Source organism: Narcine bancroftii, chromosome 4, assembly GCF_036971445.1.
Source record: "Narcine bancroftii isolate sNarBan1 chromosome 4, sNarBan1.hap1, whole genome shotgun sequence".
Classification (NCBI taxonomy): domain Eukaryota; kingdom Metazoa; phylum Chordata; class Chondrichthyes; order Torpediniformes; family Narcinidae; genus Narcine; species Narcine bancroftii.
Window position 1 is genome coordinate 303,653,298 of NC_091472.1, and position 24,059 is coordinate 303,677,356.

General features: G+C 40.2%; 1 protein-coding gene across 2 annotated transcripts in view; it reads right to left on the reverse strand.

The window, feature by feature from the left end:
* Positions 1 to 1,651: 1,651 nt before the first annotated feature.
* The window catches only part of chrna1 (cholinergic receptor, nicotinic, alpha 1 (muscle)), a 39,595-nt gene continuing 17,187 nt past the window's right edge, over positions 1,652 to 24,059 (reverse strand). For both annotated transcript variants that reach the window (XM_069935775.1, XM_069935774.1), the window contains 5 exons: positions 15,458 to 15,653; positions 8,072 to 8,309; positions 6,858 to 7,081; positions 5,596 to 5,835; positions 1,652 to 2,462 (listed from right to left, as the gene is read on the reverse strand). In XM_069935775.1, the coding sequence (XP_069791876.1) occupies positions 2,331 to 2,462; positions 5,596 to 5,835; positions 6,858 to 7,081; positions 8,072 to 8,309; positions 15,458 to 15,625 (1,002 nt within the window). In that variant the 5' untranslated portion in view covers positions 15,626 to 15,653 and the 3' untranslated portion in view covers positions 1,652 to 2,330. The remainder of the gene's footprint in view (positions 2,463 to 5,595; positions 5,836 to 6,857; positions 7,082 to 8,071; positions 8,310 to 15,457; positions 15,654 to 24,059) is intronic.

Sequence of the window (24,059 nt, forward strand, 5' to 3'; positions counted from 1 at the left end):
TGACTTGAACTAATGAACCTTACTTTGTCTTTCTTATTCTTGCACTATTTTATTTATTTTGTAAGGTGGTTTATCGAAATGTTTCCACTGTGACGCTGCCACAAAACAACAAATTTGTGACAATAAATTCTGAATCAAAATTGCCTTAATTTGCACCAGTTAATTTAATGCCACTCTCTAAGATAAGATTGTTGATTACTCTTTGTTGTATTGAAAGTAAAGTAAAAAAAAATAAACAATTGGCACTAAAGGGAGACATGAAATTTCTAGCTTATATGATTCGTTGAGATCCATTTTAGTTTACAATAATAAAATTATGATCATGAACACTATTTTTAAGAAAATACTATTGTGAAAACCTTCCTCTTGTTAATATAATTTATTTTGATGCCATTAAGATCATTGTCTAGTTTTACAACTGCCAAATACTGCCAATGAGGGTGAATTTTAAAATGATGCCTGAAAAACATTCAATTTGTTACCTAATTAGTTAACGAAAATTAAGTCATTTACTTAATGACTTAAGCCAACGGTTTTAGTTCAATGGGCAAGTATGTTTTAATAAGGAACATTTCGAGATGTTACGATTTGTGGAAATGTGTTTTCAAATGCTTTAACAATATATTTTCCATTTTTTAAATTTATTTCATTTTGGAAAAATTCAAAGTGAATTTAAAATAACTCCATTGTGTTTGCAATAAATTAATATGTAGATCATTTTATTTTAGTGATCCGTTTAACGCCATCATCCCCTCAAAACTGATCAGCAAACTCCAAGATGTGGAACTCAACACCCTACATCCTGTTTAACTGGAGCATGGATTTCCTCACCTCCAGACCACAATCAGTGAAGATTGGTAAGACCACCTCCTCCACGTTCTCCATCAGTACCAGAGCACCACAGGGCTGTGTTCTTAGTTCCCCTTCTCTACTGACTTTACACCTATGACTGTGTGGCTCAGTATGGCAATAACACTACAAATTTGCCAACGATACCACAGCAGTGGGTTGTATAAAGGAAGGTGATGAGTTAGCATACAGGATAGAGATTGAAAATTTGGCTGAATGTTGCAACAACAACAGCCTTGCACTCAATGACACCAAAACTAAGGAGCTGATTGTTGACATCAGGAAAGCCAGAGGTATACAATCCAGTGATTATTGAGTTCAGAGGTGGAGAGGGTGAGCAAATTTAAGTTCTTGGGAAGATCTCGGAGGATCTTTCTTGGACCCAACACACCAATGGCATCGTGAAGAAAGCACACCAGCTCCTCTACTTCCTCAGGAGTATGCGGAGGCTTGGTATGACATTATAAACCCTGGCAAATTTCTGCAGAGGTGTGGAAAGTGTGCTGACTGGCTGCATCACAGTCTGGTATGGGAACATCAATACCCCTGAAAAAGATAGGGGACATAGCCCAGGACATCACAGGCAAAACCCTTCCCACTATTGAGTACATTGAGTGGGAATGCTGCCATCAGAGAGCAGCAGCAATCATCAAAGATCCTCACCTCCCAGCACATGCTCTGTTCTTGCTGGTGCCATCAGGAAAGAGGTATTGATGCCACAAGACTCACACCACCAGGTTCAGGAACAGCTGCTACCCCTCCACCATCTAACTCCTCAACAACAAACTCAATCAGGGATTCATTTAAGGATTCTTACTTGTGCACTTTATTGATTTTCTTTTTGTTCTCTCTATTGCAATCAGTTTGTTTACATTTGTTATCTGTTTACAGTTCTTTGTTTGTTTACATGTTTTACACTGTGTACAGTTTATTTTTTGCACTACCAATTAATGGTAATTCTGCCATACCCGCAGGAAAAAGGAATCTCCGGGTTGTATGTGATATCATGTTTTCACTCTGACAATAAATTTTGAGATCTGAATATTTATTAATGATCTGTAAAACATACTTTAAAAATATAATACAATCTTTAGATATAAAAGAATGGATTAACTTTGTTTAATTTAATATATACTGTTTATTTTTCTAATAAATTTAATTTCTCTATTACATTTTAAATGACTGCCCTCGTAATTTGTTAAATGTATTTTTTGCTTGCTTTTATGGTAAGGTATTGAAAAGTTGTCCCACATATGACACGTTTCAGATGCTTGCATAATGACATTTTTCACTCATTGTTATTTCATTACATTTTTTTTACATACTTAAAGACCTTAAGTACATTTCATTGTAAAACAAAGCAAACGATATATCTCGTAAAACAGACTACAATTGCAACACTAAACCCACACATCTTTTCCGTGGAGTGATATCCATCCCTTATTCCCCAGTATTGCCTTTTTTCTGCTCACAGTGAAGATTTAGTCCTCCTGATTGAGTTCAATGAGACGGCCAGCAAACACGCTAACTGTACCAATTATACAAATCAGCATGAAGACACAGAGCAGAATGTGATCAATCACCATTGCAACGTATTTCCATTCCTCTGCGGCCTAGAGTTGAAGTAAAAAGGCAAATGGACGTTATTCTTTTCATCTTAAGAACCTTAAGAGTTTTTTATCACTCAATTTTAAATTTGATTTGGCTTGAAAATATAAGAATTTTCAATGAATAAAATACACTGGTACTAATATGTTGTAGCTTGCATCAAATGCAGATAATGATTAATGTGTAAAACAACTTTAACTGAGTTAAATAGCCCTTCATAAGAAAATAATCAGATAGAATTTGGTGCTGATCCAGGAAAGATGTTAAGGTAGGTAGGTGACCAATAAGTAAATTTTAGGAAGTACATTAAAGGAGGAAGAGAGACGGACACTTAGAAAGGGAAATCCAAAGTTTATGGCTGAATGGGCTCTCGAAGATCACTGGCAATGATGGGATTGAAGGAGAACAGATTTCTTGGAGAGTTTTAGGTGTGGAGGAAGCTAAAGAGTTAAGGAGATAAGCCATGAGGCAAATAGATTAAGAGAAGATTGAGAATTTTCAAATTAGTATTTTCAAGTTTTTCTTTCTTTGGCTTGGCTTCGCGGACAAAGATTTATGGAGGGGGTAAAAAGTCCACGTCAGCTGCAGGCTCGTTTGTGGCTGACAAGTCCGATGCGGGACAGGCAGACACGGTTGCAGTGGTTGCAGGGGAAAATTGGTTGGTTGGGGTTGGGTGTTGGGTTTTTCCTCCTTTGCCTTTTGTCAGTGAGGTGGGCTCTGCGGTCTTCTTCAAAGGAGGTTGCTGCCCGCCAAACTGTGAGGCGCCAAGATGCACGGTTTGAGACGTTATCAGCCCACTGGCGGTGGTCAATGTGGCAGGCACCAAGAGATTTCTTTAGGCAGTCCGTGTACCTTTTCTTTGGTGCACCTCTGTCACGGTGGCCAGTGGAGAGCTCGCCATATAACACGATCTTGGGAAGGCGATGGTCCTCCATTCTGGAGACGTGACCCATCCAGCGCAGCTGGATCTTCAGCAGCGTGGACTCGATGCTGTCGACCTCTGCCATCTCGAGTACTTCAACGTTAGGGATGAAAGCGCTCCAATGGATGTTGAGGATGGAGCGGAGACAACGCTGGTGGAAGCGTTCTAGGAGCCGTAGGTGGTGCCGGTAGAGGACCCATGATTCGGAGCCGAACAGGAGTGTGGGTATGACAACGGCTCTGTATACGCTTATCTTTGTGAGGTTTTTCAGTTGGTTGTTTTTCCAGACTCTTTTGTGTAGTCTTCCAAAGGCGCTATTTGCCTTGGCGAGTCTGTTGTCTATCTCATTGTCGATCCTTGCATCTGATGAAATGGTGCAGCCGAGTTAGGTAAACTGGTTGACCGTTTTGAGTTTTGTGTGCCCGATGGAGATGTGAGGGGGCTGGTAGTCATGGTGGGGAGCTGGCTGATGGAGGACCTCAGTTTTCTTCAGGCTGACTTCCAGGCCAAACATTTTGGCAGTTTCCGCAAAGCAGGACGTCAAGCGCTGAAGAGCTGGCTCTGAATGGGCAACTAAAGCGGCATCGTCTGCAAAGAGTAGTTCACGGACAAGTTTCTCTTGTGTCTTGGTGTGAGCTTGCAGGCGCCTCAGATTGAAGAGACTGCCATCCGTGCGGTACCGGATGTAAACAGCATCTTCATTGTTGGGGTCTTTCATGGCTTGGTTCAGCATCATGCTGAAGTATTTTCAAGTACTGTATCTAGAATTAACAAAGATCAGTGAAGGTGATTTAGGAGTTTGGGATACAAATACACTAATGGAATTTTGAAGAAGCTCAAGATTATATAAGGTAAAAATTGGGAGACCATCCACTGCAGTATTGGAAGCAAAGATAGGAATGACAGTTTCAGCAATGGATGTGCTATGACTGAAGAATATTAATGGAGATGGAGTAAGACAGTTTTAGTGATGCAGAAATATGGGAAAGAAGTTCACCTCGAGCTTCAAGAAATGCTGAGAATGCAAAGAGTCTGGTTCAGCTTGAGGCAGTGATCAGGATGAGGTGTATGATTGGTCTGAAGAAATTGATTTGGACGGGGAATACTTATTCCATTTATTTTTCCAATACTCAATCATCAAAAATTAATGTGTCTTCAGTGATCAATATTGGAAGCCAGGCTAACAGTAAGGAATTATTGAATGGATCATGAGAAGTGGTAGCTACTTATGGAACTTAGTACTGCATTTTGTAGTGAAGCATGACTCACTGAAGCAGAAAAACAACCAAATGAAAAACCTCACAAAGATAAGCGTATACAGAGCCGTTGTCATACCCACACTCCTGTTCGGCTCCGAATCATGGGTCCTCTACCGGCATCACCTACAGCTCCTAGAACGCTTCCACCAGCGTTGTCTCCGCTCCATCCTCAACATCCATTGGAGCGCTTTCATCCCTAACGTTGAAGTACTCGAGATGGCAGAGGTCGACAGCATAGAATCCACGCTGCTGAAGATCCAACTGCGCTGGGTAGGTCACGTCTCCAGAATGGAGGACCATCGCCTTCCCAAGATCATGTTATATGGCGAGCTCTCCACTGGCCACTGAGACAGAGGTGCACCAAAGAGGTACAAGGACTGCCTAAAGAAATCTCTTGGTGCCTGCCACATTGACCACCGCCAGTGGGTTGATCTCGCCTCAAACCGTGCATCTTGGCGCCTCACAGTTCGGCAGGCAGCAACCTCCTTTGAAGAAGACCGCAGAGCCCACCTCACTGACAAAAGACAAAGGAGGAAAAACCCAACCCCAACCCACCAATTTTCCCTTGCAACCGCTGCAACCGTGTCTTCCTGTCCCGCATCGGACTTGTCAGCCACAAACGAGCCTGCAGCTGACGTGGACATTACCCCTCCATTAATCTTCGTCCGCGAAGCCAAGCCAAAGAAGAAAAGTATGTGTGCAATGATAGATGTTCAAGTACTTCAGAAGTAGAAAGAGATGGTTTGGCTGGACAAGAGAGAAAATAAAGTGGAGGAGGATGTCTCATAGGCTCCACAGAGTTACAGCCATTCAGGATGCCATTTGTGACTTTGTTAAAGGCAATTTCAGTGGCATGGCAGAACTGTATTTCATGTATTATGACATTTATAACTGTATTAAGACATGCAACCATTATATAGATGAACTAAATACATATTAAGAAAGTAAAAATCTTACATTGCTTGATTCATCATCAGACTTCATGTGCTCTGCAATATATTTGACTCCCTCAATAGCACTTTTGACATCTGGATTTTTAATGAGAGGTGTTTGAAAAATTACTTCTCCTGCCACTTGTTTTCCAGAAATGTCAGAGATATCAATGTCATCAGCGAATATCTTATTTTCTTGCTTTTCCTTAGAAGCTCGTTTCATTGTTGAGAAAAACATAACATTGGGTATAGTATCAATAAAGATCTGGAAAACAAATCGACATAACAGAAGGCGTATAAATAAATGATTATTGAACAATATACGCTGTATAGACATATCAGCTCTAATATTTAAATATAGAAAAAATGTGTGTGCTTGCCAATTGTTGATGGCTCTGAGTATTACAGCACATGATTAAGTAGTCAGGGCCTGTATTCCTCCCTTTTAAAGGACTGATACCATATCAAGCAAGTTTTCTCAAGTGTTTAATGCAACAATGCTTAGAAGATTGCAACTCAAAGAAAGTATAACAAAGAAACTGGCATTTCCAAACCCATATCCCCAAGCTCTTCCTTTTAAATTCCCCTGCGCAGAAGCATCTACTTGAATATGAATTGCCACCATTCTGTTCAAAGAATTATTGACTTTGCACCATGCGTAGACTTGTGTATTCACTTACCTTTGCACTGTTCCTGTTCTACTGAGTGTCGACTTACCCAGATGTTTGAATTAAAAGTCCATATTGGAATGTTTTCTCACTGATGACAGTCTCCAATCACACACTATGTACTCCAGTTTTCACAGAACAGTACAGTTCCACACAAATAATTGTGCATCATTCTGCTTCTGCTCCAGATGTTCTAACGTGTTATCCTAAATACCTTTGCGTGAACACTGAGCCCATACTTTCTCCAGTATCCAGGCGGCATTTGGCCAACATAAAAAGTTTTGTTTTCGTCTGGGCAGTGGCGCATCTCCCTTTGTACTTTATTACATTACAAAGACAAGCTGAACATCCAAGTGACAATGAAGTCAGGCTTGCTGCCTCAAGCTGAGAGTTCTCACAGACTGGGCCACTGTGCTGCAGTTTAATACTGAGATGAAATGACTCCTAATTGTATGGCCATATTTCATTATAAGTTCTTGCTCCAACTGTTGTTTCTTTTAATGCCTTGTTACAAACTAAATTCATCAATTGTTACCCAGAAATCAGCAAAATCACCTCGTTGACTGGTTCTAAATGTTACTTCTTATTGGCTGATACTATGAACATGAAGATTGCTCACCTTTCGAACCCATTGTGGCATTGTATGTGTACTTGGAGAGCGATGATGGGTATTAATTACAACCACAGTAATAATGATTGAACTGATGACAAAAATCATTGTAAAAAGCATGTATTTGCCAATCAAAGGCACAGCGCTGGAAGTTGAGGGGATCAGCTCCACAATAACCAGAAGGAACACAGTCAGAGACAGCAAAACAGAAATACTCAAAGTCATCTTCTCGCCTGTGAGGGAAAAAGAAACCAGAGAAAGCTACGAACAAAACAAATCAGGCAATAACGAGAACGACTCCTCACAGCGATAAGAGGGAGAATTCTTAAATAGAAGTCAAATGAGACCAAGAGAACAAATAGTTGCAGAATTAATGAGGGAGCCTGACTGTAGTTGGCATGCATGAGCAAACATAATGGGGATTACAATAGAAAATTTGTAAATACGTGTGATGTGGAGAAAGATTATGAGATATTCTTTGTTGATGCAACAAACATTCAAGAAAAAAAATGAATGAAAATGAGGTATGTGGCAGAATGATAGGTGAATGAGATATCTGGGAGAGGGTGTAGGTACAAAACAAGAAAAGTAATGAGGGAATGAACATGAGATGGACAGGAGAATGAACGTGTAACACATGAGAACATCCAGGAATCAAGGTGAGATACATCATGAGAGTCGGAGGTCAAATTGAGATGCATGAAATGATGGGAATTAGAGTGAGATATATGAAAGAGCAAGGGAATGAAGATTGAAGATAAGTTCACAGAAGAAAACAAGAATGAAGGAAAACTGGCAAGATTTTAATTTTGAGGTACAGCATGGTCACAGGCCCGCCCTTCTGGGCCACAAGCCCGCGCTGCCCAAATACACCCAGGTGACCAATTAACCTTCTAACCCCGTATACCTTTGGAAAGTGGGAGGAAACTGGAGCACCCAGTGGAAAACTACAGGCACAATGGGACAATATACAAATGCATTACACATGGCACTGGATTCGAACATGGGTCGCTGATGGTGATTGGGAGATATCAGAAGAAATGGCATTAAACAGTTGTGAGTGAATCTATTTCCTTAAAATGCTGTTGAGTTACATTACGTAGGTGTTTTACAAAGATCATCAATGGAGTGTTGAGGAAAGAGACCAATCTGTAACACTGGTGAAGGCCAATGTAGAGTACAGAGAAACTACAGAAAGTGAGGAGAATATAGTCTTTTCATACCTGAATCAGTTGGTAAGTAAAATACTAGTCCAGTTAAAAATGAAAAAAGCAGACAAGGAATGATGACGTTCACAACAAAGTAAAGAGGAATGCGTTGCATGATAAAATGGTAGGTGATATCCAGGTAAGGAGTGTCAGGGCAGCAGGTGTAATAAACCCAGTGCTTCCATCCACGATAATCTTTCATTATCCACTCTCCACTTTCCATAAATTCACTCAGATCTGGCCGATCACTTTCCTGAAAAAGAACCAGAACATTGTCATCAGTGACTGAATTCATTTCAGGGAAGGGTTGGTACTTTCCAGTTCCTCATCCATCATTTTTTAAGTTCAGTGAAGTCTAGGATTGTTCTCAGGTTTATGTATTGACACTTGAATTCATTTTTTAATATTTAGAAATACAACATGGTAACAAGCTCTTCTGGCCCACGAACCTGCACTGTCCAAATACAGGTGTATTCCCAATTAACCTACCCACCCTGTATGTCTTCTGGAACACGGGAGGAAATTGGGGCCTTGGGGAAAACCCATGCAGCCACAGGAGGAGGGTACAAACTCCTACAGACAGCGCTGGACTTGAACTCAAGTCACTGACGATCTAATTCCATGAAAAAGATTGGCAATTAAAATGCAAGAAATCATGTTCATTAGTTCAAAGTCACGTAGAAAATAAACTTAACACAATTTGCTGAAAGAACTCAAGTGGTCAAGCAGGACCAGTGGGAGAAAAAGAACTATCAACATTTCCAGCACAAATTGGCCAGAAAGGGTGCACCTATATTGTGGAGGTTGGGATCCTATACACTGGATTTGATAAGACAATATGTTAAGGTGTTGAATTGGATAAGCACAGAAATCTGACTGTTTTGCTATTTAATTAACTATAAAATAATTGTTGAATATATGTTACAATAATTACAATTATAATTTTTAGATTTTTAATTCCAGACATTTTAATTAAAATTTATTTCACACGCACACTATAAATACATATATTATACGCACATGTGTGAATATTTCCATTTTTTTTCTAATTCAGAATAATCTTCTTATTTTCAAGAAGCCACATAATTATGAAGTGTCAAAGCATTGCCCTCATGCTTAGGATTCAATTTTAAAAGGTACAATGTTACAGAAGCCACATTAGAGGGGTGATACTTCTCAGTGAAAATAGTTGCATTGTAGCTAAAAATATACCTCACAGAATGTGATGTCTTTAGTACCCGGGAAATAGATCTCTACGACAGCATCATGATCTGTACTTTGGGGTATAAAATTTGTTTCAAATATTGATTTTATATAGAAAATACAAAATATATGACCATTTATCTCCAACCTGAGAACCTGATTGGGTGGTGCCAGAACGACAATCTCTCAACATCACCAAGACCAAGGAGCTTATTGATTTTAGGAAGGAGAATCTGAGGGACCATGTACCCCTCTGCATTAGTGGGAAGGAGGTGGAGAGAGTCACAACCTTCAAGTTGCTGGGAGTCAGCACATTGAGGCAACCATAAAGAAGGCACACCAGCGTATCTATTTTCTAAGGAGTCTGAGGAAATTTTGCATGTCGTCGGATACTCTATCAGGACTCCACTGGTGCCTTGTGGAAAGTATACTGACTGGTTGCATCACAATACAAATGCCCAGGAATGCAGAAGGTAGCCATCACAGGTTCCGACTTCCCATTCATTACAAACATCAATGTGAGGCATGGTACCTTCTCCTGCAGCATCAGGAAGTGCCTCATCTACGCCCATACCTCCCACACTACCATTCAGGGCCCCGAACGGGCCTTTCAAGTGAAACACATTTCACTTATGTATCCGCGGGAGTGATCTACTGCATCTGATGCTCTCGATGTGGCTCGCTCATGGTGGCTGAGCTCTAGGGAGTCGAGGAGGAAATGCCGGAATAGTGTGTACATATTCTATAGGTGGATTCTGTATGAAGCTGCTGACCTTTGCTGCTATCGCAGGGTCCAGACCGCGGACGACGTGCCAAACTCTTGTGTCTTCCGAGGTAATACCCCTTAAGAGGAACTGGGCCTCTGCCTACCCTAACCAACCCCTTGGATGATTTGTCCAAAAATGCGGCAAAAGGACACCCGCAGTGTGGATAACTGCTGGCAGCGCTGTTGCCTTCATAGGCTTGGAAGCCCCTGCCTCATCTAGCAAGCTGGTAATGTTTCTACCATGTTAGAAACCCGTCGGGGTCATCACTTTAGCGCCTGGGCTAAGCTGACAAAAATCAACAGACTGTGAATCAGTGAAACCAGCAAGTTTGTTTAATCAAAACAACCTTAAGGAAATTGTCCCAAGCATTGTTCCCTGAGCCAATGTCGGGACACAGCTGAGACCTAGCCTGACAAGAAGGGACAGGTCCCCCCCTACTGGCTGAGGACTATAAATGCGGGCTTCTCCTTTGCACAAACGGGCCCGGTGCCATGGTGTGCCCCTTGGTACTTGCAGCGATTTGGCCCATTTGTCGTGCGGATGGGTCCGCCACACCATCATGGTGTCTGCAGACTTTAACGTTTTACTCAAGAACCTCCATCACCCTGGTCACAACCTCTTCTCACTGCTACCTTCCTGCAGAAAGCCTGAAAATCGGCACCCTTTGGCTCAAGAACAGTTTCTTTCCAATAGCTATCAGACTCTTGAACCTCTCCTCGGTACAATAATCATGCATTATTACACGTTGCTTTTCCACACTGGGATGACTGAATATTTATTATTTATCTCAAGTATTTATCGTCTCTTTTCATTTAATTCATTTAGTTTATGTTTTGTTTATAAGTACTGCGGCATTAGAATTTTGGGCGTGTGTACATTGTACAATGTTTTTGACAATAAACGCATTCTTTTAAATCATTTGCTTGGTGTAAAATATGGTTGTCTGAGGCTTGTTTTGTGAATGATGATAAAGCATTAAACATCTTTGTAACAAATAAAAGCACTCACATTTTTATCTTAATTACTTCTAAAGAGAATATTATGTATTAGAAGACGAGGAGATGGATATGAGTAAGGGAAAAGTGTTGGAAGAGGAGGGCAATTTTGTACTTAGGTTAAATCGCTCTGGACCTGACCTGTTGTGCAAACTTGGCTTGGTTTTACTTTTCTCTGGATGGACCTTCTGGTCCTGAAAGGGTAGCCTGTGAAGTAGAGAAAGTTAGAGCAGCAAGAAAACCTTATCTGGTCCACCACCATTGGTGCCCAAGTCCAGGAATACTCTGGTGTACTTAACAGATTTTTGAAAAACTTTCAAGAGTCCTAATGTTTAAAGAATAGCTACCGTATATTTTGGCATATCGGATGTCCTTCAGATAAGACGGGTCCACAATTTTAGCCTGAATTTCATTGTTTTATCAAATATCGGGCATATCAGATGACCCCCAAAAATGCATGCGTTGACTGAGCTGGTGTCGCGTTGACTGAGCTGTTGGGCATGGCTGGAAGGTGGGTGTTATGGAACCTCCAGCAAAACGAAGAAACTATGAACCAAGATTTAAGTTAAAAGTCATTGAAGTTTGCCAAGGAATCGACCAACTATGCTGGTGCAAGGACATTTGACATAACTGAGAAGATGGTGAGTGGAGAAAAGTGCCAAAGAAACAATATTCAGTGCAAAGAGGAATCATTCATTGGCTTGAGTTGGAAAATGACTTTGCAGAATGGGAACTCAAAACAGAGGCTAGATTGCTACATAGTCACAAGAAATAAGTGGGCAAGGTCAAACCCAGAACACAGTAGAGATTTTAAAGGTACAGTAGGCTGGTGCAGCCATTTCATGAAAAGGAAACATCTGATAAAAGAAAACAAAAATTGCTCAGAAACTACCAAAAGTAATTCTTTGCCTCAGATGACAATGTGATAGTGATTTTAAAGGATTTTAGATGTTTTTTTTAACCAATAAAAATTTATTTCTAATAGCTTAAAACTTTGTTGTAGGAGGGGGTCTGAGTGGGTTATGGAACCAATCGAGTAGTATTTTGGGTACAATTTTAAGGTCATGGTTTTTTGTATCTGGCCTATAAGATGACCCCTGTTCTTTGGGAGCTTCAAGGGTTGTCTTATACACCGAAATAAATGGTAATTAAGAAAATTAAAGTAAAATAAGATGAAATAACTCACAAATTTATCTCTGGCCACAGAGTTAGTGGCCCCATTCAAAGGAATGGAGGAGCAGTTCATATGCCACCCAGCCAGGTATAAAGAGGAGAGATTCAACCAGCCCCTCTCTTCACAAGTTAATATCCCCTTCCAAATTCAATGGTGTGTGCGAGGGTAAATAGGGTTGGACGTGCAGCATCTTTTTCCATCACATCCCACTCAATGATATTTCAATCTATACATCTGAAAGTTTGAGGTGTACTGGATAGGGGAGAGCTGAACATCAAGAGAGCCTATGAAACTTTTGACTGAAAGTATGAAAAATCCAACCCAATTTTCTGCATTTCTTTTTGCAATACACTTGAACCACTAGAGGTTCCCCATGAGCATTGGCAGTCAAGTTTTAGAAAACAGAAAGTTGTAACTTTAATCTACAAGGGGGTGGGAGCCTGAACATTGTGGTTGAAAAACAGTTTTAAGTTCCAGTATTTCCATTCACTTGGCATGCTATTGTTGCAAGTTACTGGCCTGTACACAAAACACTCAAATAGCCAGGATTATGAACACAGCTGGGTTATTTTGGAAATTCTGAGAAGACCACGTACTAGCTAGGTGGCTTTTTTTGAAAACTTTTCTCCCTTAGAAATCTCTTCCACCTCTTGCTACTTATGTCTTCAAGCGACTGATATCATCTTCCTCTCCTTATCCTTATTTCTCTCATACAGTATCACATTCAATCATCTTCTAACATCACTCAATTTCCCTGCATATCCTCTCTCCAACGCCCAATCAAGTCCTGATCCATTCTCTGACTTCACGTCAACAATGTATTCACAGCCCATTTGATGTCTCATTCCCCTCTCTAACACCCCCCACCTCCTCCCAGGTTTGACTCTCTCTTTGGCTTTTCCAACCTCCTCCCACCCTCTGTAATCTCTCTCTGACAATTGCAGAGTCTCTCATTCACACTCTGTCTATGGAAGTTCCATCACATATGATGCCTTGATCCTTATGTGGGTGAAGAATGTATACCTGGGAGTTATCCATAAGGCCAAACCCAGAGTTGTGATGCCATCGTTTGTGTACCTGATTGAAAGCTTTCACAAAACTGGTACAATATTTTTTTGCAAATCTTATCTTTCCTTTTCACCTCCAGATTTGAGACTAGCAAATCTATTAGTTTTCATCCATTAGTTCATAAATGTATTCCTTTCCTGATTATATTAATACTCTTTACCTTAACTGGGCCAAAATTAACTACAAGAGAGACCATTAGTTTGAGACTAATTAATGCCTTGCATTAAAACACCATAATGATGTTTATAACAGGTTTCTCCACAACAACTGAATGTTAAATTCAATATTTCCCAATTCTTTAAGTTGGCAATGTGATTGGATTATGTAATTTTTTTCTGTCAAATATTTTTATTGAAACCTCCACAAATTGGTAAAACATTTGAAAGTATGGTAATTTTTCATATTTAGAATCAAGCTTATTGATGATGGTCAACTGTACAGAATATCAGAGAACTTCCAGAATGTCGAATGAAAGCACGTTGTGGTTGCAGGATTGGCACAGCTACATTAGTGCTGGCACTTGACGTGGAATCCTAGAATTGTTAAAGCACAGATGGAGCTCTTCAACCCACCACATCTGTTCTGGCTGATAGTTACGTGAATTTAAAAAAGGCACATCTGAAGCATCCCCACAACAATTCCTGCCCTATTGTCTGCAAAAGAAAAGGAGACATACGAGTTTTGATTCCGTAGATGTTTGATGTCTTTGGGCCTCAATGCTCCTCATAATCTCCATCACTGATTCTGAAATTTGATGGTAAAGATTTTCCTTGACAGATCCTATATATTGTTTTTATTTTGGGAGTGGGGGGGGGGGTGGGGTCCTGGGATTTGAGCATTCTGTAAGAAAATTAGCTCTGATAACATATGATCATCTACTCATGCTGGCCTATTCCTTTTGCCTAGATTGACTGCCTGCAGTCTCCATGTACCTGTGCTTATTAGGACCAGATACAGTTGGTCTGCCTTGATGGCCAAAAGTACGTCAGACTTCAGCTTCATGGTTTGCGGGGCTATTCATAAAATACCTCAACAGCCAGCAAAGTCCAAGGACTCAAGCACAACTTTCCGTAAGTGTTCTGAACATCATCTAGTATTGATAAATAATCTCAGCTGTTATACTGTAAATGAAATATCCTTCACTGTTAAAAAAAGAACATTGAGCTAAACTGAAATATGTTTTTGTTAAAGGAAATCAATACTATATTTGCCTCTTAGTTGTTGGGATCCTGTGCCAGATCCAAATAGGCACAGAATTCTAGGTGGTCCAAATGTGTCAGTAGGTCTGAAATTTCTGCATGTGATAGGACATGCATTTAATTCCAAGACCTGCTTCCATTCACCAGTGGAATTCAGATCACTATAAAGCATCATATGCAAAGATTAATACAAATTGGATTACCATTCACTGACTCACTTAATTATCTGGGAAGAAAGGAATGTAAGAACTGAGTACAATAAAACAATTTTTACGGACACTCTGGTGTTGGGCACTGTAATACACCGAGATAATGTGCACTCTCTTTAACTGGGTGGCTGAGTGGTAATGACTTGTTTGATTCTGTCCTCCAGTCTGGACATTCTCCCTGTGACTGTATGGGTTTTCTCTGATTCCCTTCCACATCTAAAACATAAGTTGTTTGTTAATTGACTCCTGTAAATGAGTCAGAGAAAAATCAGAGCATTGATGTGCAAATGCAAGTGAATAAGTCACAGGTGGTGGGAGGGGGGGGGGAATGGGACTGATAGGATGGCTCTGAGCCATCAGAGATATGATTTTCCAAATCGCCTCTTTCTATGACATTTGGAAATATGATGAAATTATCTAATTAGGTAAAACAATGCAGAATAATCTCACCAGAAATGACATGCGCAGGAAACTAGCAAGGCTCTGCAAATTACGCAGGCGCCACTGTATTCACTGAGCCCAGTGATCATCCAAAAGCCTATGCCGGCCACATGTATGGATACTGGGAGAAAATAGATTTGAATTGTCCATAACTGAGAGATACAGACTTGATTCATGTCCAGAATTTTGGACCTTTGGACAGATAGTGAAGGATTTCCAGAAATATTCATCTCAGAATAAATCCATACCTGAAGAAGAGGTTTGAAGTTCCACATGGAAAGAAGGTGCTCAATTTGATTTAATACTTCACAAATGGTAACATTTATGCTGAAGGTTGAAACATACCGGGGATATGGAAACTTTCGTCCCATCGTAGGTCCAGATTCCCAACTTCATAGTGCAGTTTTGTTGATCAAATGGGAAATGTGTTACAATAATTTCACAATAGCTTTTGAAGATTGCCGGAGGTGTCCAGATTATTTTTCCCGTATAATCCAAAAGTATTTTGGTCATGTGAACAATGGCAAAATCACCATCAGCGCTGTGGGAATATAAAACAATTATTAGCAAAAACTAATTCTTTTGGTATGACAATATTCAAATTACCTTGGTATCCATTAAATCAGCTTTGTTAGATATCCATTAATATTTTGGTCTCTTGCTAAATTCTGTCATCAATTTTAGTCTGAAATTAAAAAGACAGAAACTGGTTTTCTGCATTTTAACATTTTATTAATAAATTACTATTCTTAATATGACATTTTTGTTTTGCTGATTTACACCTGTTTTTCAATTCATAATTTTTGTATATTTTTCCTATGCTTCTCAAAAGGTACGGTTTCTGATGTTTTATATGACTTGTGTATAGGATGACTCCGGAATTTCCACCTCAAATGTTAGTTTCAAGTGATACCCTTTGAACAAGGTGAGTACCCAAATCTGGCACTTACCATTGACCAGTGGATGCTATTAAAACCAAATCATAATATTTACAAATATAACAAATTAACATTTAAAGGTTTAAACTTTATTTACACATTTTAAAATAAACCACCGCCGGCTTCTGTAACAGGCTGTTTAAAACCTGCACAGTGCCGACAACAATCGGACCAGGCTGGTGGACCCCGCGGAGGAGTGCTGAGACTTCACAGATAACTGACGGGGCATGCGCAAGATTGTGTTGGAGCTGTCAGGAAGATGGTGGCAGTGTTGTGACTTTGTCATCAAGGTAAGAATTTTTATAGATTGGTGCAATACAATTTTATGCCCCAATTATACCTTACACCGAAAAAAAATTACACAGTTTAAAATCTGAAATTCTGGACTCCTGTTTTAGGTGTGGTATTGAGGTTGGTACATTTATATATTCAACCTGGCTATGCCTGTAAGTAAGATCATTTTGGTATGACTTGGCAGAAATTTTGACAAAAATTACAGAAGTGGATTTTCCATTGGAACCAGCAATCATGGTTATTGGCAGAAAACTATCAAAATATCAAATACAGTTTGTGAGGATTGCACTAGCAGTAGCCAGGAGATGTATTGTTCTTTCATGGAATCTGACTCCCCCCCTACTTATTACTCACTGGAATATGGAAATGAAAAGTAGTGCCCCCCCGGTAAAGATAACATAATCTTAGAAAGAAATACGACGTCTTTGTAAACTTTTTTGAATCATACTGGCTTAACTTCCCCGAAAAAGTTTAAATAATATAGTTAAATTAATAGCGTTGAATTCCTGAAGATTAAAATATGGACTAATGAATGAAGGCAGTTCAAACACCCCTTCTTTCCTTGGACACTTTTTTAAAAATGTTAGTAGTTGGGGGGGTGGGGTTGAGAGTTGGGGAATCAATTTTAAAATACTATACATAATGTTCTATATGAGCCTTGGAAAAATTAAAATATTCAAAAAAAGGTAAGAATTTTAAACCTTTTGTATAGGACGACCCTAATTTTAAGGTAATAGTTTGTGTAACTGATGAAAAAAGTATAACTATGTATTGCTTTATAAGAACTGTGAAATTCTTAACCAATCAAAAGTAGGAGATTGGATCACATGATAATGAGATTGCCAACAACTAGGGCTACAAGGAACTGCACCTTGCAGCAAACTCTGTGAAGATGCCCGAATAACAGAAAGGGCAAAGCCTTAGCTAAGAGGGCGAAGGTGCCCACAAGGCATAGTTCATAGTTCAGATTTATTGTCAGAGTATATATATATGACATCACATTCAACCCTGGGATTCTCTTTTCTGCGGGAAAAGTAAGAACGATGAGGATACATCTGCCCCGATGCCTCTAGGAGGATGAAAATCCTAAAGATATATCCATAGCGTGGATTGGAAACCCCTTACCTGTCTGGGAGAATGCTCAGAGGATGGAAAATCCCATACCATCTGATTCACGTCATGTCAGGATAAAAATGCAGGATTCCAAAAGGAGGACCCCATTCTCACACCCAGAGGCCCCGTAAATGACTGGACACCTACAAGTAGGCAGATTGGGTCTTTCAAAGTGCCCCTTAGTAACTATAAAAGGATCTCAGCTCATGTTGAACAAGTTGAAACTCATGCCTTGTTTTTCACTCCTCTCATAACTTTCAAAGTTCTTTCCCTGCCTCAAACACCTCCCATTTCACTAAGATCTGCATTAACATAGTTAGTCTATTCCAGTGAAAGAAACAAGCCATTCTTCAGAAAGGCCAGGTAAGCCTATCTGTGTTACGTACGGGGGAAAGTTTGCATGAGATGCAAGACATTTCATGTAGGTGAGTTTCTATTTATCAATGAGAAGAGATAATGAGCAGAGAGAAAGTCTCCAGAAGGCGATAAAAATAATTTTAAAAATAAAGTTTGATTTTATTGCTAAATTCAACAATTTTTTATGTTCCTTTTAAAATTATTTCAATGGTTTAAATATTTGGAAAATAAATCTGAACAATTTCTGGGAAAACTCATCTTCATACTCAATGAGCAAATCAAATTGAGAACAACTTATTTGAGAATGTTTCCCTGAAAATAGTATGTAAACATAACAGGATAGGTATCAGAATATGATTACATTTGCATTGAGATAGCAAATAACAAACTTAAATCCACATTTAGAATCTTAAATATGGAAATTAAAGGAACTTGAGGAATAAGATAGAAAGGTGTCAGATAATTAAAGAAATATTTTCATAATTCTCACATCTGATTGAGAAATACTAGTGGGAGAAGAAATCCATATGGTAAACTCAAGAAGTTAAGGGCAGTATTCAATGGAAAGAAAAGGCTCAGAATAGTGTGAGTCTGGGGATTGAATGAATTTCAGAAACCAAATTAAAATTTTATTTACATTTTTAAATTAATTTTTAAAAACATTTTTAAATTTACATTATTTTTAAAAATTTAGACTTAACACCACAGCAATTGGCCATTTTGGCCCACGAGTCCATGCCACCCAATTTACACCCAATTCACTTACACCCCCGGTATGTTTCGAATGGTGGGAGGAAACTGGAGGCCGCAGGGAAAACCCCACACAGACACAGGGAAAACCTACAAACTCCTTACAGAGAGCGCGGGATTTTAACCCTGGTCCCCATCGCTGGTGCTGTGAAGTTGTTGCACTAACCGCTACCCCAATTGTGCCACCCTTTTATATTTGAACTATGTAAAGCTGCAATGTTATAAAATATTGTACGTAGGAGCTCTACTTGATCCCTTAGGATCTGACACAGGAAAATTAATGAAAGGCAATCAGGAAATGGTAGAAATATTAAATGTAGAAATTTGTTATCTTCACATCAGAAGAGTACAAAAGCATCCAAATGACTAATCAGTAAGTAAGGCATGAATATCTGAAAATAATTAATTTCACCTAAAAAAAAGGCAAACAAAAAGGAGAAAGTCTTGACAAAGTTCCAGGACCTTTGGATTCTTGGTTTTTAGAAGGATATCTGTGAAGATACTGATGCTTGATGTTAATTAAATTTCCCTTATTCTGGAATGGTTTTGCAGATCGGAAAATAGCAAATCATGAGTCCGTATAAATGTTAAGGGGTATAGGCTCTTAACATTTATATGGACTCACGATACACGTTTGGAGTCGCCCATGATTTAGGTGCATAGAGGCAGCATCGCAGATTCTTGACCCCTATTAAGAATGCGACATTTGTGTCTAATCTGTTGGGGGTAGCAAAAACATTAGCTGGCTAATTAGCGAAAAACATAGAACTGCACATAGCCTTCGTTTACTCTTTATTTGTACTCCTCATTTCCGCTAGCGTAATACGCTAAAGAAGTGATTGTATACTCTTTGGTTCTGCTGTTTTTTGTTTTATTACAGTGCAGGGCGACTTTAACATTGGCCTAGTTGGCAGGATCTTGCTGGGACACATGGGTACCTCCGGACTGAGTAAGTGGCAGATGTAGTTTGGGAAGCCAAAAGGAGAAATAAAGATGCTTTCAGATCCATTGTGTCTGACTCCTACATCAGCCTCTGGGAGCATTGTGTCCTACGCCTGAGGTAAACTTGGTTCCCTGCCAAGATCCAAAAAAAACCCAGAAAACGTAGAAGGAAGCTTACAGGTTAGAAAACGTTCATTTGGTGATACACAGATGATTTGTATGAAAGAATTATGTGCATTTGGAATAAGAGTTCATATGGAATAAGTTCATTTGGAAGATTACAGTAGTACTACAGGGTTTGTTTGAAATATGCATGAAGTAAGTAAATTTAAAATTTGACTGGGGAGCAGAGAGGGCCAGGATAAATTGTAATTTGCACGAGCAGACGTAACAAAATAGGACAAGCATTAGATAAAAGTGAGGAGGTGACCCCAGTGCAGCAAATGTGTTATTTGCTCTCAAAACATCAACAGGAACGTTGACAATTGTCAGTAGCATTAGCAAAAAGATTAGGCAACGAGGAATGGCCAATCGGTGGTATGTGAGGGGAATAGAGAAAGCAGAACAATTATTATGGGAAAAGAATGTAGGGAAGAAGTGGAAAAAATAAACAAGGAAATGGAATGAGCAAGCTTTAAAAGAATGGCAGAGGGCAAAGGAATGTAGTGGATGGACAACTACTGACACCTCACTGACAAAGGAGGAAAAACCCAACACCCAACCCCAACCAACCAATTTTCCCCTGCAACCGCTGCAACCGTGTCTGCCTGTCCCGCATCGGACTTGTCAGCCACAAACGAGCCTGCAGCTGACGTGGACATTTACCCCCTCCATAAATCTTCGTCCGCGAAGCCAAGCCAAAGAGAGAAGACAAGTAAAAGAGGACCAAGGAGGACCAAGTACCAAGGAGGTTCTAAAAGCTGAATGTGAGTGTATGATAACCAAGAAAAATAAATGAGGCTCAGGCACAGCACCAATTGGTCAATAAAATAGCCAAACATAATAAGGACCCCGGGGTCCCGATGCCAGGCATGGCGACCCTATTCTTGCAGAATGATGAAGATGAGGAATCGGAAGATTCCTTGTGGAAAAGACCACCTCCATATGCACCTCTGCCACAGTCACAGGCACCCCAAGCCCTGTACCTCACTAATTCTGATGAAGAAAGGAGTAGCTGAACGTGTCAAAATGAAGCCCAGCTCCAGCAGAAGGAAGAAAGGTACAGGCAAAATGGATGGCAGTATGTTTCCTCTTCAGGTACATGCTCATCCCTGAGCTGGTCATCAGAATCAGGAAGATACTGTTCAGATTTATGCACCTTGGAAACCTCAAGAGATGTTGTTGATAGCTCATCTTGCTCCAAATAGAAAAAAAGACTCCATCGGATTTGTGAATTATATATGGTCATCGCAGACCATGTACAAAGCACAGCTCCAAGATCTTTTTTTCCTCTCTTATGCTATATTAATTCCTGAAGAGGGCACCAATGGAAAGCAGCAATGGATACTCTTGTAGGGGGCCCTATAAATGCTTATGAGGACTTAAATTGGCAGAATGATAAGCCGAATAAACAGGTTAACACTATGCTGATGGCCTTCTCAGAGAGTTTGAAGGGACCCGCGGATATGAGCAGGGTCTTAGATTGCAAGCCAACCCCTAAGGAAACTGCAAATAATTTTGGGATTGCTTTACTGAAGAATATCAGACGTATGCTGGAGATCAGACATTCAATAATGGATAGCTCTCCGCCCAATTCAATGCCATTTTGATGCAGTGTCTCCCAGAAAAAACAGCATCATTAGTAAAAACCAACCCAGATTGGTCCGATAATACAAAGGAACCATCCCACAGGGCAGTGATGGCATTTTGGCCTAACAATAGAGATGGAACTGAATCATCGATCAAGCCCCATGTGAAGTATGAGTTTCCCGTGTGCATTGATGACAGATGATGATTGGAACGATTGGCCATACACCAGTAGTGATATCCCCCAGGAGGACCAACACAGATCCTCCTCCAAAGATCTTAGCCACAAGGGAGAAGTCAGTGGGGACTGAGCTGAAGCCCCCAGGATCACCCAAATACCTTTATTAGTCAGCCACCACCACGTAGAGATGTCTGCTTTAAGTGTGGTCGAGATGGACACTGGTGATGGGACTCTGCTGCTAACCACCAGGAGAATACAGAGGGCAGATATGAGAGAAGAAAGGCACCATTTACCACCAACAACCACTTTAGACCATGATCCTAAGATGTAGGAAGGGCTCTCCCAATGTTCCCCATGATTGCAAAAGGGGGAAATGAAGAGCCCATTGTGATAATGAAGGTGTCTCTCTTCCATTCTCGACTGATACGGGAGCAACCTTATCCACCCTGGATCAGGAACTTGTGGAGGACTATAGATTCCCTGTAGCCAATCATACCGTTTGTCTGTCTGGATTGAAAGGTAATCTCTGCCACTATCCGACCATGCCACCCACACATTGCCCTTTACCATTGCATCAAATCTGGGTTGAAATTTGGCTGGGAAGGATGTGCTTAGAGGACTTGGAGAGGAAATATTGTGTACTGAAAGTGAGATCTATGTAAATTTGCCTTCTATGCAGGTAGGAGCCCTAGTCGCAGTCAGTCTTCCCCAACGGTAGGAGAGGCACTTAAAAATGTGGTGGCGCCCTAATTTGAGAAAAGAGACAGGCTCAGTAATGTATTATCTGTCAGGAAAATAATCCTGCTAAAGCAATTAAGTCCCCTCGGGTAGGACTTGCAAGCCTATGGGACTGTTTGAGTGTATACAAATTGATTTTTTTTTCATTGCCTCAAGTTCACAGCTATAAGTACTGTTTCATTATTATTAAGCTTTTTAGTGGATGGATAGAGGCAATACCAACAGCAAACGCCACAGCAGAAGCAACAGTGGGAATTATATTACAGGAAATAATACCCGACTTGGACTCCTGACAATTATTAGCTCAGACAAGGGGCTGCATTTCACCGCTAAAGTAAATGAAGAACTATGGCAGCATCTCAAAATGAAACGACTTCACTGCGCCCATCACCCACAGGCAGCTGGAATTGTGAAAAGAGCAAATGGAATGTTGAAGAATAAGCTAACAGAGAGAACAGGTTTAAATTGGGTAAAGGTACTTCCTCTGGCCCTTTTCTGAAATGAGAATCTAGTATGGGACTAACCCTGGATATTAATATATAGTTTGGAAAACCGCTGTGTACACCTTGGGCAGCAGATAAAAAGGTAGAAGTGTGCCTTGATCTACATGCCCTTAGATGATAAATCTAAAAGATGATAAATTATGTGCAAGAACTGAATTTTTTGAGACCTTACATTCACAGGTAGGTAACGCTCAGAGAAACAAGGAAAACAATATAGAAGGACCAAAAATCCAGCCTGGTGATTACATTCTAATAAGGAATTGGGAGAGCAAAAAATTGGCACTGAGGTGGAAGGGCCCCTTCCAAGTATTACTCATCCCACCATGGCTGTAAAGGTTGAGGGGAAACTTCAGTGGATACTTCACCCTGAATGTAAAAAGACTGGCACTGAAAAAGGATGGCATGACCCAACAGAGGACAGGCAAGAGCCTTGGCCGAGCTCCTGAGTGGTGAAAATGAATAATTATTGTACTTCAGGGTTTTGGGGGTTTGTTTTGGGCATCTTGGTCAGGAATGACTTGATAAGGGAGACAGAGAATCCAAACCATTTATTAAAGCGGGAATGACATGATAATACTCTACTTATTTACGCATGAAACTATGAATGTGTTCCACTGTTGGACCTGTACCCATATACCAACCTATAGTTATCAAAGGATTCCAATGGTAGCAATAACCTTTAACGATACAGAACATGGAGATGTCACTCCAACTGGACTCTGAGGGTTTTACCGGTAAAAATAACGTCGTCCTGCTAGACATGTTTATTCATTGGTATAAGCCCAAATGCAACTTATCTATGCAGCCCCTGTATTTTATGCTGAACAAGATCACCAAGGGAGGCAATGGTTTATGTAGGAGGAATAAAAATATGACCAGAACAGACCATTGCACTAAAGAAAGTAATCAATTTGGCTATTTTACCCGGGAAGCAACCTTAAACGGTACCTATTTTTGTGATGGACCAAAAGCGTATCATGGCTGCCATACTATTGGCAAGGGTGTTATTATTCAACTTACCTTGCCCCAGCGATACGGCATTTTGAGGATATTACCGACCATCCTTTGGTACAGGGAGGAATAGAAAGAGCCATTTCTGAAACTGAAAGGTTTTTATGATTCTCTTTCCCAATTACAGTGTTGCTAAAGCAGCCCGAGAATTGATTAACATGGCCAGTACCCTAGAGAAGCTTGTCAATGAAACAGCTAGGATTGAGTGGAGCACACCGACCCAGATTCGTGAGCTCACCACTGAAGTAGTGGCCATACAAACACCCTTGCCATCCTTTCCGTCCATCACAAAGGTAGGTTGTTTCCCTTGGTACCACTTTTCTCTGGCTTACCTAACCCTCATGTCACCCTATGTTATGATCCCTCTGGTAACG